Raw genomic sequence first — 14,157 nt, 5'->3', positions numbered from 1 at the left:
ATATGCAGTCTTTGACAATTTTTTTAATGTGAGCCCGCAGGTGGCGTTGAATACATTTGGCAAATCATCATATTGAAAAAGTACTAAAATAGCAAAGACTAGTTTGCTTATCTAGCTAGGTACGTGTCACCTACTGCCATTTAAAAAACACTAATCAGATATACACAGATATAATCAGATATACACAGTAAAATAATTGCAAGAAAGTGTTTTTGTTTTTAAATGACCCTGTTTTTTCAAAGTTCAGACTGAAGGCTTGCAACAGAATGATTTGAAAGCGCTCAGAAGGGCAATCAGCAGTGGTACAGGCCTTTTGGATGCTACAGCTGTGTGATATGAGTAGTCTTCTGCCGAAGCTGTAGATGGACAAGTAGGTGTTTCCTAAGCCCAGCCTTTCCAGCCGTTTTGTCTGTCTGTTCTGCAAGACACAAATGCGGCTGCTGCTTGGTGGCAAAGGGGAAGGCAAGAAGAAAAGGAGCATCTGTCGGCTGGACATCTGGAGCTGTTTTTGCATGAAAGGAGAAGCACTTAGGTATCTGTCAGTTGCAGTTGCAAATGAAAATTGACCACGCCAGTTTAAATGCAAACTGAGCACAGCTGTACATTCCTCAGCAAATATTCAGTGAAAGCTGTGTCGGGGCTGAGGGTTTTGCTTAAAGATGGATCAGAAGCAAAGCTCTGAAGGCTTGTCCACTGGACTAAATGAACAAGAAACCCACGGAAGCTACTTTAAAGTATAGTTAAAAAAAAAAAAAAAGCATAGTTACTAGTTATGTATGCTGTTGTAGTAACTCATTGCTGTTGTGGTTGGTACGTTAAAACCTTGCCACGTTCCTGCTTGATTCGCTTGCAAAGTAATCTAGCTAATTCGTAAGTAGTGAACTATTATATGCATAACTACTTGCATACTAAATTACAGTGGGGTATTTCTTCTCTTAAACTGTTTTTTTAAGACTATGTCTGTCTAGTCTATAAACTGTACATAGTTTCTAGGTGGTGAATCTTATGGATATACACAAAGTCCTGCATGGATGGTGACATAGTCTGAGCTCAGCTGTATCAGCTGTGGTTGTGCAACAGGAGCCATCAAAATGCTACATTAATCAGAAAGCAGAAGCCAAACAAAGGAAAAGCAGAGGTATATAAGAAAACAAGTTTATGTACTTCTTTTAGTAGGTGTCTGTATTTTTTTTTGTGGTGCGGGGGACGTTGAGTGGGAAAAATGAACAAAACCCAGTCCAAAACAACAAAAAAAAGTCAGGTGTCATTGATAGTGTTGTTATCTGCATCAGCTGAATCAAATTTGTGAATATTCACCTGACTTGTAACTAATGAGTCTTTCTGGTGTGCAGTTTTGACTTGCAGGCAACCCTTTACTGCATTTGATCTTTATTTTGCTGAAGCAATTCCAGTCCATGGAAGAAGACGACTGTGCCTTCTGTGGTGCTGCATTAGCCCCCTCATGGGTATGACCTTACAAATATGCTGCAGAAGTCTTTCCTTGTAAAAGTTAAGACACGAAAGAGAGGGAGCGGTGATGGTGGGACAAGTGTACGGCATCTGTAGGGATGGTAAGCCGGTGCGGGTCCAGCTGATGAGGTGGAAACATTGTTCGTCTGGAACAAAGAACCATCGTCTACATGTGCCTGTGCGCGTACACTGTGTACACGTACGTGCATCCCACAGGATTAAGGCCGATATTATTTCTTCAGCCCTAGGCAGTTGACCGGAGTTGCTTGAAATTCAGTAGCTGCAACTTTGACAGTTCGGTTTGGAAGGGTGCGCTCTCGGCAGGGGTCATTTCAGCTTCTTTTAAGGGGTTTTGGGGAGCTGCTACTTAAATGCCATTGTTAAAGCATCTCTTCAGGAGACTGGCTTGTTCTTAATGTTAAGAGTGACAAATACTCACCCTACAACCAGCTTCAGTAAGACTAGACAAAGCTTCATTAATTTTTTTTTTTTTGAATTGACATTATAAATACAGCTTATTTGTAAAGAAGTTCTGCGTAGGAGGGGTATGACTTTTTATTTTTTGAATACCACAGCTAGTTTCACCTTACCTTTCTGCTAAGGTAGTACGAGTTGCATAGTCATTTTTGAGTAATATTAGGACTTTCTTTGCTTTTCATAGTTGCTTTCGATGTGGTAAAGGAAACTTAGATTTCCGTTTTGTTTGGGAGTCGTGCTGCTAATGGCCCTTTAAGAAGTGTGAGGTTACAGGAACCTTTATTTGCAGTCAGCCTGAATGGAACCTTTCTCATCGCTGCATCCTTTTGAATGTCTCTCTCAGAAATCCACACGACTATACACCACGTGTCTAAAGTATATAAGAATTGGGGCAGTATCTGTTGTACTTACTGCAGTGTACTGAGTTGTACGAGTTTTAAGAAATCCTATTAAAATACCAAATGAGATTTGAATCTCTGTAGCCATATGCTAAATTGCAAAGCTAGGGTGTAGGACAAAAGGTCACTGTTCTATCTATTAGAGAGAGAACTTTCTTTGTTAATTATGCATTCATCCAACCCTGAATATGCACCCTTCTATCTAGTTTAATTAAGTTTTGTTAAGTCATTTAGAGTGCTTATCCCATATTTGGTACTTCAACTTTTTTGAATAATGCCATTAAGCATACTGATCTTTTGATATAAAAAGATCACGATTAAACGTTATCTTCTGCGTGCATATCTTCCTGTTGTGTGTAGTGCTGTGCAGAAGTTCTAGGATGTACGTATTTCGGAGGGTATCAGTTGGAGGAATCGTCTTTGTGTATTAGAATGTAGATGCATAATGAGAATGTGTGATGAGAGCTCATGGCACTTTCATTGTTGTTTGCCATTTTTTTGTATTGGTGTCTCTTTTGCCGTCTCTGTCTTCTCAAAATATTGCTGCATTTACTTCTTAGAAATTAAAAGAATCTTCTACTCAGCTGTGGCCAAGATTTTTTTAATTTATTTTAACACTGTTTTTTAGCATTTTAGCTGTTTGAATTGCATGGTTAATATCACCTAATAAAGTCAACGCACTTTTTCAGCTGAAAGAGAACTGAATTGCTTTCAGTTCAGTTTTTGAGCAGCAACACTTTAATTTAAACAAATAAGTAGATGAGTGTAATTTTTTCCAGCCCCAAATTCCAAACAAAAAGCCAATATAACTTCTCCATCTCCTGCTAAAAAGCTTTAACTAGGAAGAAAACAGAATCCAATCTCAACTTTCTATTAAACTCGTAATAAAACAGGAAGAATTAAGTAATTCTGGTGATTACCGTGTATATCCATGAAACAATCTCTCTGTAGAGCTATGATTTAGCTTTTGGGCAGCCCGATGTCTTTCTTTCAGAAAAGAACTGAGGCTGCTTTATGTACGAATCTTATTTTTTATTACTGTTCATTGTTTATAGGATTCTGAAAACTTTTTTTTTTCCCTCAGGAAGTTTTTTTTTTCTTTCTGAATTTTGTGCCTAAGAGGGAAAGGTGAAATCTAAATAGTCTTCAGAAAAATAAGAAATGTAGGCAAGCGTCCCCCATCCCTCCTATTAAAAGCTTTAAAAAAGGGCTCTCTGCAAATCTGGTGTTCAATTTCTGCTTGTTTTCTAAATGTCAAACTGCAAGACGAGTTTATTTAAGTGCTTTCTTAGTGTTACTTGTTGACATAGCAGTTGTCTGAGTTTCCATCAGGGTGTCATTTGATCACTGGTAGGAAAGGCGTAAATTAGACACCAGCAAAAAAAGAAAAGTTGAGAACCATAGAGCTGGAACAGTTTTGGTGGCCTATAAATACTTGTCATCATCAGTTTCACACTTTTGAGCCTTGGCTGAAACATGCTTTCCATACTGAACTGTAGACTAGGCTGAATTAAGTTGATACACTCTCCGGCTGCATTGCAGCACCGTGAGGCTCCAAAGCCGTTGTAGCTCCGCGCAGTCAGGTTTTCACTACCTTGCGTTTTGGACGTATACACACACATACATTTATATATTTACAGGTATACATCTATATAGGGAGATAAAGATTGTGTGTATATACTTACATGTGTGCATGTGCTTGCACAGTGTGTAGCAGCACAATGCCCCTTATCTCGCTGCAGGAGGAGTTTTGTCTGCTCAGTTATGGCAGGCACCAGCCCTAAGAAACCACCAAATCCACAGCTGCTCTTGTGGTTGACTTCAGCTGCACTGGGTGCTTTCAAAACAGCTTTTGTCTCCCCCCGCTGCCGATGAATCTGTCCTGTCATGGGATCTCTCTTCTTTTTGGTATTAAATTTCACTATTTCGAAACAAAATCCTTTTTAGATACTAGAGGATTGTTTGGATGCTCTTGATTTCTGTGCTAACAAAAATTGTCGGTATAATGATCAGTTTCTTAAGTTTCCCTCTCTCTTTTCAAAAAAAGAGTAAAAGTAAATTTATACCCAATATTTGATGTATATTTGATGTACTGGCTGACCAGTGCATCATTTAATGAAGATACAGCATTGCTCGGCTGTGGAAAATTGCACGTTTGGTCATGTAAATGTGATTGTAGTGATATTTTCCTGTTCTGTTGCAAAGTCTGTATTTTTCTTGGAAGTAGTGGAGAATTTCACATGAAGAAGGTATTTCAAGAAACAAGTGTGTACAAAAAAAATGTAGAGAAGAAAGTTGACACTTTATGCGTAATAGTTGCATCTGAAGTGAGAGATGCCTAACAGTTGCTAATGGAAAAATGCTCTAATGCTGGCTAAAGCAGACTGCTGGCTCACAATGTAAGCTGGTGGCAATATGCACTTCTTACTTAGTGTTTTTATTTTATCAAGCAAAATGTCTATTTCCTACGCAGTTAAAATGTATCAAGTTTTTAATAAACTACAAACATTGCTCTGGAGACTTTAAAGTTGTAAAAAAAAATATCTTATTAATAATACTTTTTCTATGTGTTCTTGTTTACAGACCAGTCTTTCCATATGGGGATGGGGAAGTCTTGGTGTTGTGCTTTTTCTAATAACTTTTGGACCCTTTGCTATATTTTACTTTGCATTTTATATCCTCTGCTTCGTGGGTGGGTAAGTAGACTACTTACAGTTTTTTTATAATTGAGGTTAAATTTTAATGCGTGTATTAGCAGTTTGCTGTGAAAATCTGTAGTGACTTCTGTGTAATTACATCCTCATTTAAGCAGCTCTTTGTGACCTGAGTTTTTTTCTTGATCTTAAATTTTACTTTTGATAATTTTTTTTTCTGCTGAATATTGCTTATACTACGTTTGCCAAGGCAAAAAAGATGACTGATTTAAAATAATAATTAATAAAAAAAGCAAAAGAGCTATATATAAGAGATGTTAAGAGGACGAATATTCACTTAACACCACTGTTACTTTCAGTTCATTACTTCCTATTTCTGTTCTTCTCCCAAGTAATTATGCCTCCATTCCTTCTCACTATCTCTTTTTCCTACATAAGGTACTTCATTCATGAGGACAGTGAGCGGGTGTTTTTCTGGTTTATTGACATGTCTTGCAACACCTTCATCAAGTAAATCAGATTAGTAACTGTAGATACTTTATTCTATGGACAGGAAGGGAGCAAACAGAATGTATTTTAATTGTCCTTAGCACTACTTTTGCATTGTATATGTCTGCCTTTATTTCTAATGCCAGATCTAAATGAGAGGTGACATATTCCTCCCTCCTCTCATTCATCCGTCTCTTGTGCAGGACAGCAATATCTCTTGGTTTTCCACAACCTGCTTGGCTTCTAATGAGAGTGTTTGGGCTATCTTTATTTTTTTTCTTCTCTTTGAAACACCGTTTTAGCTTTCTTATTGGATACAGTAAAGAATATTAGTACATTTCTCTGTCATTCCAAAAAGTGCAATGGATTTAGTGTCTAGAACTGGAGATGCTATGCTTGGGATTTAAACTTGGGTTAAACTTGGAATTCCCTGTCTGAGAATGCAGAGTAGTCAGTTTACGAGATTGGTGAGTTAAACTTAAACTAGTTTTTAAGTAAATGCCTTTGTCTTGTTGAATCTTGATATGTGTATGACTGGCATATTTTGCTGGCTGTTTGTCCATCAATGCAACTTGGTTCATTTTTGTAGCTAGTCATTGAGCATTGATTTTAAAACTAAAATCATCTTGTGGTACTGTTAAATTTTGTTAAAGCAGAATTCATATCCATTTTCCTATTACATGTTTATGTACATAGACAGATATGAAGTCTTAGCCCTTCCAGTAGAGTGTTTAGCTTAAAATGCACATCTTCTTGGCTAAGGCTGCAGCCTGGTCCTTTTTTTTTTACACCGTTAATCTTGTCAGATGTGTGACGCATCCTTTAACAGTCAGCATACAGAATCAGGAGTACCAACTAGGTCAAATAGGTTTATTTTAAAGTTATTCTTGCCTGCTTTTCTTTGTGAATTAATTCCCATGCAAAGTTATGCAAAACACTTGGTCCTGTTCCTCTTACCTTATAACATTAATATTTGTTTATAACTTTTTCACCTATGGTTAGCAATGATATAACATTAGTTATGTAAATTAAGATAATAAAAATCTAATTTTGGTTCATGTTTAGCATGAGCATTAAGGAAACTACTATACCCTTATGTGGAGCAAAGTAACAATTTTGGATGTGGCTTTTCATGCTGTAACTTCATGTTAATACTTTGAATTGTTATCCAGTTTGGCACACAGTTTTCTAGCTGTTTACACTTGTTCACAAATGGTGGCTTATATCAATGGTTTCAGACTTCTGCTAGCTGGGAGGCTACTTTTGTCCCATTTTGCAGTTCAAATAGAAAACATTGAACTGTAGTTGATTGCATCCTTAATAATGACCTTAATGTTTATACTGTGTGCCAGTGAGTTGTGAAGGAAAGTAAGGATGATGCCATAGCTGTATCAATGTTATCTGTTTCTACTGTTTCACTTCTGTTGTGTGCTATCTAGTTGTTTTTTTATATACTCCTAACCGTGTCTTTCCTCCTGCACAATTAGCCTGCAGTAAGCATGCTACTGTGTTTGTATGGATAGAAGGATACTGTGTGTCCATACAAAAGCTTTAAATCAAAAGTCTTCTTTGTTTAATTTTGTTTTGTTTTAGGATTGATTTACAAAACAAAACAAAAAAGCTAAAGTTTGGGGTTTGATAACTCATCACTAAGGCAATTGAGATCTTTCCACTCAAAACAGGAGGCAAGAGGTAGCTACTGTCTCTTTAACCTGTATAGCCAAGACTATTACAAGGTGTTAAGCTTCATAAAATATTTGTTGCCTCTACTTCAAGTATTGGTGCAAATCTGTTAACCTGATGCTGGGCCTGTCTTTTACCCATCTTTTCTTTGTACTGTGTATGTTCCGTGTGTGTTTCTTACGTTACTCTCTCTCCTTCTCTCTTTGCATTCTAAAGAAGTAAAATAGAAGTTATGTGATCTGTGGCTCTGCCAGCAGCCTTAAGCTTCTGATACTGTCATAACTAAAATTTCTTGGACCACCAATCATTATGACATGTAAAGGACTTTGCTCCATTGTGTTTAAAAAAAAAAATTATCAATACTTAATAATATCCATGTATTTGTGTCTGGCTGCCTACATTGATTATTCTAATTCCTACCAGATTGGTTCTGAAGCTAGCTGCTTATTGACTTCTACAAAACCATTCAGCTGACGTTGTTACTTTTCAGACTTGATAGGAAAAAGATAAATCTGTAGGCCTCACTTTTCTGCCTTTCACCTTTGCTCTGTTGTTAATCCATCCCTGTGAAAAGCTGGTCTTCCAATAATCTTTGGAAAAAAATAACTGTTTAAATAAATTACAGTCTCGTTCTTTTTCTGTTCTATTCAATTTTAAAAAAGACTAAACTGATTTCTCATTTACTGGATTGAATATCCTCTTGATGAATTGGATAAGCATTTGCACTGGAAGCTTCTGATTAATTAACAGCTATACTGAATGGTCATAATCTATAGCTAGTTACTTGCAAGGCTTTGATCCTTTTGAATTAAAGGAAGTACCTCTCCCCTTCTTTCTGCTACAAGTTACTAATATATGGTTGAAGTTAAACCATTTTGGAAAAAAAAAGAAAGGCATTTTGGGAATACTGTTTTCTTTAAAAGCAGACTGAGATTTCTAATAGGAAATTGACAGATTATAAATAAAATAAACCCAAACATTTAAATGATTTAAAACAAACAAACAACTTGGCATAGTGAAACTAATATTGTGAAGTTTTTTAAGTAAGTTTTTGTCCTTGAACTGAATTATGATGCTAAAAGCAATGTTGGTGTTACGATTTTGAAGCTATCTGGAAGCATCTGGAGCAGAAAAGCAATTAGAGCTTTTAATTATTTTTTTAATTTATTGTCCTTCATTCCCATGTAGATGTAGAAAGTATTTGGGATTGGCAGATACAGAAGATGCTATAGGCTGTAAGGGAATCAGAATATCAAGTGAAATTTTCTTCTAAGTTATCAAATTACCCGTAATAATTTTGCGTGGCTTTTTTTTTTCTGTTCTGGAGTTATTACAGTATAAACGACCACCTCCCTACTTCTGAATTATTGAGCACGAGAATACTTGAAAAGAAAGGTTCCCAGCTGGGGAATTAAAGCTTTCAAATGGAATACTTCTGGCTAATTCAGATGTGTTGGTTAGGAACTAAATTCTAATCATAAGAGTAAGAATATAGTTTATCAGGAGCAATCTGTATTAAAAGAATGTATGATTTCAGCATGTTTCTAGCATGGAACAGCCTTGTGAGATGCTGTGACCACAAGCATTGGTCAGTTGTCCTTTAAATGGAATACTTTGATATTTGCTTAAAAAGCTGTGCATGTTTAGCCATCCCAAGACTAGTCTTGAGCAGCAGTAGCTTCTCATTGTTTTTCATGCTCAACTTTTCAAAGGCTCCCTATTTCAGTTATGCTGTAATTGGCACAGCCTTTAGGTTTTCATCTATTTCTTACTAAAACTAGCTTTGTTTTTTTTTTGTGCCCTGTGTCATAAGCCATAAATTATTCCTGTTGTAGCAAAATTGAACTTCTTATAGTGGTTATTTTCCATTGTGCTTTCATTATATTACAAAGAAAACAATAATAAAAGTAGTTGCTGTCCTGCTTAACTACAAGTCATAATTTAAATATTATTGAGGAATTTTGAGGGGGTAAAGGTAATGAATTTCTAATGTAACATTTTTTTAAAAAATAAATGGTCCGGGAGTGTGCTTGTTTCTAGAATTTATATGCTGAATTAAATAACAAAACCCCAACACCTTGTGTTTAACTTACTTTTTCTTCTAGGAGAACTTTGCCTCTCTGTTCTTAGGTAGCTTGATAGGACTATTGATTTTTACTTTATTTTTCAGCTTAATATGAGTTCCAGATCGAAAACTTTTTACTTCTCATTTAAATCTATGTAATAATATGTGTAATCAGTAGTTACTTTCTACACTTACTACATCAGTTTCTTTCTGGTGCTTTTGTGGCTATTACCACAATGTCATGGTCTAAATATCTCTGTAAAGAGGTTATTTCTGCATAGCGTTGAAGTAAAAGCATCTTTGTATAAATGCGACCAGAGCAGCCTATACATGTACCCCTTTTTCACTCTTCTAATATTTGTGAGCATAGGCAGCGTGCTCTTAAAGGTTCTTCTACATAGCAGGCTCTGTAGTATAGACTATAGATATTTACTGTGTGATAACATTATGTTAAGAATGAGAACAGAAGACTGGAAAACTTCATACTGTATTGTGTCAGTTAATTTGAGTAGCATACTACACTGAAAGAGCCCTGTCCTATGGTAGTCAATGGTGACAGTCAAGTATTGGCATTTTGTAACTGTGCAATGTTTTCTAGAGGGTGGGGATTAGAAAGATCGTTCTAGCTTGTCTTTCTTTTTCAATTTTAGGGGTTTTGTGGTTACTCTTTTATTTGGAAAAAGCAACTCAGAAAAATACCTTGAGCAGTGTGAACATTCATTTCTTCCTTGTACATCAGTTGGGATCCCTAAGGTAAGGAGTCTTTACTGACCTTAACTTGTAAATCAGGCTTTATAGCTTTGAAACTTAGATTCAAACTGATTAGCAGTGTTATTCTAAGAATTAGAAATATACCCATTTCCCAAAATAAATGATCCTGCTTTTATGTTCTGAGTCAGCTATTAAACTGTGTATGAATTTGCAATGCAAGATTTTTCTTTTTTGAAATATAAGCTTTTAAAGCATTTATGGAAAGTCTGTTTCAATTATTGTTTGAGTTCATTATGCAAAAAGAGTAAGATGCAACTGTCTAATGCTATATGTTAGAAATTACTAAACTATTCTTTTCTAGACTTTTTTTTTGGGAGGTGGAGGTGGGGAGGTGTTAGCTCCTTCTGGCTTTCTCTTGCAAGATTGTTGTGACTACTTCTGATTCTTCCATCCTTGGGTCTGTAGTTTTGCCAGTTTTGATTCTTTGTGGTCAGTGAGTTTCTTGATAAAGTCTAGATTTAGAGTACTTAAGGGAGGTAGAAGCTCTTATCTTTGACCAAGATTTATGTAAGGCCAAGCAAAAATCACGGAAATGCATACACAAATGAAGGAGCAGTGTGATCCACTTTCCAACTTTGTTGTCTTCTTTTCTGAAATGTTACCAGGTAGATAGACCTAGGCATCCTAGACTAGATAGACTTCAGGCATTCTGATTGGCTAAATCTGCATCTCTGTAGTACAGAATAAGTTCTGAATAGCCAAGATGTGGAATTCGTAGCAATTCCTGGTTTATGAATCTATATGTCTTGGCAGGTGTAACTTGGCCTAATTGGTTTGAACTCATTAGTATAGAGAAAACGAACCTAAAAATTGCTGGTTACATTAAGATGCTAAATCTCACAAATGTTTTGTTGAAACGTCTTTCAGCTGTCAGACAGTTGGTCACTGCACTTCATGTCGTCTGTGATGAGGAGTTTTCAACTTTCTTATCAGCAGCACATGTAAAGAAATGTGCTTTGTGATTCAGCAGCATGTTTTCTAATCACAATTTGTGTGTGTGTGTGTAGCTGAGATGTCTGGGACTTAAGTAGATTCTAAGCTGAGAGTAAATTTATTGGTCCAAATTAAAAATTTAAGGCTTTATTGCCACTATTGAAAAATGAGTCAGCAAACTAATGATTTGGTTCCATTAATGAAACATGATTTTAGGAGACTAAAGTTCTTGGCGCTATACGGATTACAATGCTTATAGTGACTGTGAAGTGTTGCTTATGTCTTACATTTTTTTGAGAGCGGATTTACAATTTTTTTCTGTCTTCTAGACTTACTCTGTCTGAACCTTTTTTTTAACGTTTTTTTTTGGTCCCTATATGTATGTATGCTCCAGTTGCTTTATGAAAGAATAAAATGTCTTTTTCTGTACAATGGTTGCAAATTTAGTACTCCTGGTTTTGAGTGTGGATTATTGGTGCACGTATGTCACTTTTCTTAATTTACCAATGTTGACTGATGTATGGATTTTTTTTGTAGCAAGTCAGAAAAAAAAAACCCTTCATACTAAATGCTATTTGAAGTTGTCCTCCAGTTAATGTTTATTTGTCGTCTACAGTAGTGTTCTGCATGTCTTTTTTGTCACTCTGTTAATACAGCATTAGCTAGTTTAGTTGAGCTTTTCAGTTGGAAGAGTAATCTGAAGATGTGGATTCTTGATAGGAAGCTCTTTTTCTCAAAGGCAGTCAGGAAGGCTTTCAGCACTGTCTCCCATAACATCCTCATAGACAAGCTCAGGAAGTGTGGGACGGATGAGTGGACAGTGAGGAGGATTGAGAATTGGCTGGATGGCAGAGCTCAGAGGGTTGTGTTCAGCAGCACGGAGTCTAGTTGGAGGCCTGAAGCTAGCGGTGTCCCCTGGGGGTCAGTACTAGGTCCAGTCCTGTTCAATTTGTTCATCACTGACCTGGACGATGGAACGCAGTACAACCTCAGCGAGTTTGCTGATGGCACAAAACTGTGAGGAGTGGCTGTTACCCCAGAGGGCTGCGCTGCCATTCAGAGGGACCTCGACAGGCTGGAGGGTTGGGCCAAGAGGAACCTCGCGAAGTTCAACGAGGGCAAGTGCAGGGTCTTGCACCTAGGGAGGAATAACCCCAAGTACCAGTACAGGCTGGGGGCTGACCTGCTGGAAGGCAGCTCTGTAGAGAGAGACCTGGGAGTCCTGGTGGACAGCAGGCTGACCATAAGTCAGCAACGGGCCCTAGTGGCCAAGAAGGCCGATGGGATCCTGGGGTGCATTCAGAAGAGTGTTGCCAGCAGGTCAAGGGAGGTGATCCTGCCCCTCTACTCAGCCCTGGTGAGGCCACACCTGGAATATTGTGTCCAGTTCTGGGCTCCCCAGTACAAGAGGGACATGGAGCTACTGGAGCAGGTCCAGAGGAGGGCTGCAAAGATGATGAGAGGACTGGAGCACCTGTCATGTGAGGACAGGCTGAAAGAGCTGGGCCTGTTTATCCTGGAAAAGAGAAGACTGAGGGGAGACCTCATCAATGTGTATACATATCTGAGGGGAGGATGTCAAGAGGATGGAGCCAGTCTCTTTTTCAGTTGTTCCCAGTGACAAGACAAGAGGCAATGGGCACAAACTGAAGCACAGGAAGTTCTGGATGAATTTGAGAGGGCACTTCTGTGAGGGTGATAGGGCACTGGCACAGGTTGCCCAGAGAGGCTGTGGAGTCTCCTTCTCTGGAGATATTCAAAACCCGCCTGGATGCCATCCTGTGCAACATGCGCTAGGTGACCAAGTGTGGCACAGGGGTTGTACTAGATGACCTTCAGAGGTCCCTTCCAACCTCAACCATTCTGTGATTCTGTGATTTTGGTACTGTTTTTCTTTTGTTCTGTTTTGTTTTTCTTTAAGTGAAAATGAATGTTCAAATGCTTGATTTTAAAGAAAGAGGTTACAATTCAGAGCACCAAAATGTGGATAAAGTAATGCGTAGAGTGCAGCAAGGTCTAGAGAACTTATAACACAGGATTTGGTACAGATATGTTTGCACAGATGCTGCTTGTTATATATATAACGAATGCCATGCATTAAGGGGAAATTATGTAAGTTTGATGGAAGATTATTTACCTAGTATTGCAAATACATAAAACTTTCACTGGAGAAAAAGGAATGTGTAAGAATGGTCTAACCTTGTAGTTGGCTCTGGTTTGAGCAGAAGGTTGGACTGACTTTCTGAGGACAAGACCCAAACATGAATCTTAAGTGCCTATAAGCATTCAGATTTTACCAACTAACCTTGCATATTCTGTTTCTCTCTTTTTTCCTCTTTCCTTCTGGCTGCTTTTTTTTTTTTTTTTTTTCTGTTTTCCAAATGTGGTTTTGTGCATGCAATCCTCAAATTTCAAACTTCACTTTTAAAACTATTTTGGCAATTTTAACTGTTTAGTAGCAATATATAATCTTTCCATTCTGTACTGTTTTGGCATTTTTGACACTGTCAAGACAAAAATGTTTTGCAAATTCATAAATATATAGCTGGAATATTGTTTGAATACGAGTCAACTTTTTACATATTGAAGTAGTATCAAACTGTTTCCTCGCCTTTAAAAGTATGTAGAACTTTGCAACAGCAAATACTTCCGTGTTAGTTGAAAAGAGAAATGTTTTCTGGCCTTGTATTTCAGCACCATTCACTGAATGTGAACTTGTTTGAATGAGAGAGACTTAGGGGGAATCATGTAGAATAGTAGAATAGAAACACTGGGCATATTGTTTATCATTTTTGTTTTTTTTAATATATATATATATATGTAAAATTTTTTTTGATGATTTTATGTCCCCAGTACAGCCATAACTCACTCTCTTCTCTAGAGAAAAGGGGGAAAGAAAAAAACTTGATTTTTTTGAACAGTAATGTAGGTTGTTGTGTTGCTGTTTCTCAGAAAATAAAGGGGCTAATTGCAAGTTTCACCAGAAGTTTATAGAAGGACACCATATTAGTCCACTCAATGAAACACTGTCAACAAGTACTTCTTTCAGTATGTTGCTTGCTGCAAGTTAGCTCTGATGAAGTAATACCTGGAGTAAACTGCTCTAAGTTGCAAGTCCTTCTATAAGGCAATTTTTTACATCCTCATCAATTACTTTTCTAAGACTTGCCTGTCCACTCGTGATGGTACCAAAGAGTAGTTTCTCTACTGGCATATA

General features: G+C 37.3%; 1 protein-coding gene across 3 annotated transcripts in view; it reads left to right on the top strand.

Annotated features, from left to right (window-relative positions):
• The window catches only part of SNX13 (sorting nexin 13), a 68,265-nt gene that overhangs the window by 16,360 nt on the left and 37,748 nt on the right, over positions 1–14,157 (top strand). For all 3 annotated transcript variants that reach the window (XM_050708993.1, XM_035562485.2, XM_035562484.2), the window contains exons 2-3: positions 4,929–5,041; positions 9,887–9,989. In XM_050708993.1, the coding sequence (XP_050564950.1) occupies positions 4,929–5,041; positions 9,887–9,989 (216 nt within the window). The remainder of the gene's footprint in view (positions 1–4,928; positions 5,042–9,886; positions 9,990–14,157) is intronic.

Source organism: Cygnus atratus, chromosome 2 (genome assembly GCF_013377495.2).
Source record: "Cygnus atratus isolate AKBS03 ecotype Queensland, Australia chromosome 2, CAtr_DNAZoo_HiC_assembly, whole genome shotgun sequence".
In the NCBI taxonomy this organism is placed as follows: domain Eukaryota; kingdom Metazoa; phylum Chordata; class Aves; order Anseriformes; family Anatidae; genus Cygnus; species Cygnus atratus.
This window is presented reverse-complemented; position numbering and strand designations above follow the sequence as displayed.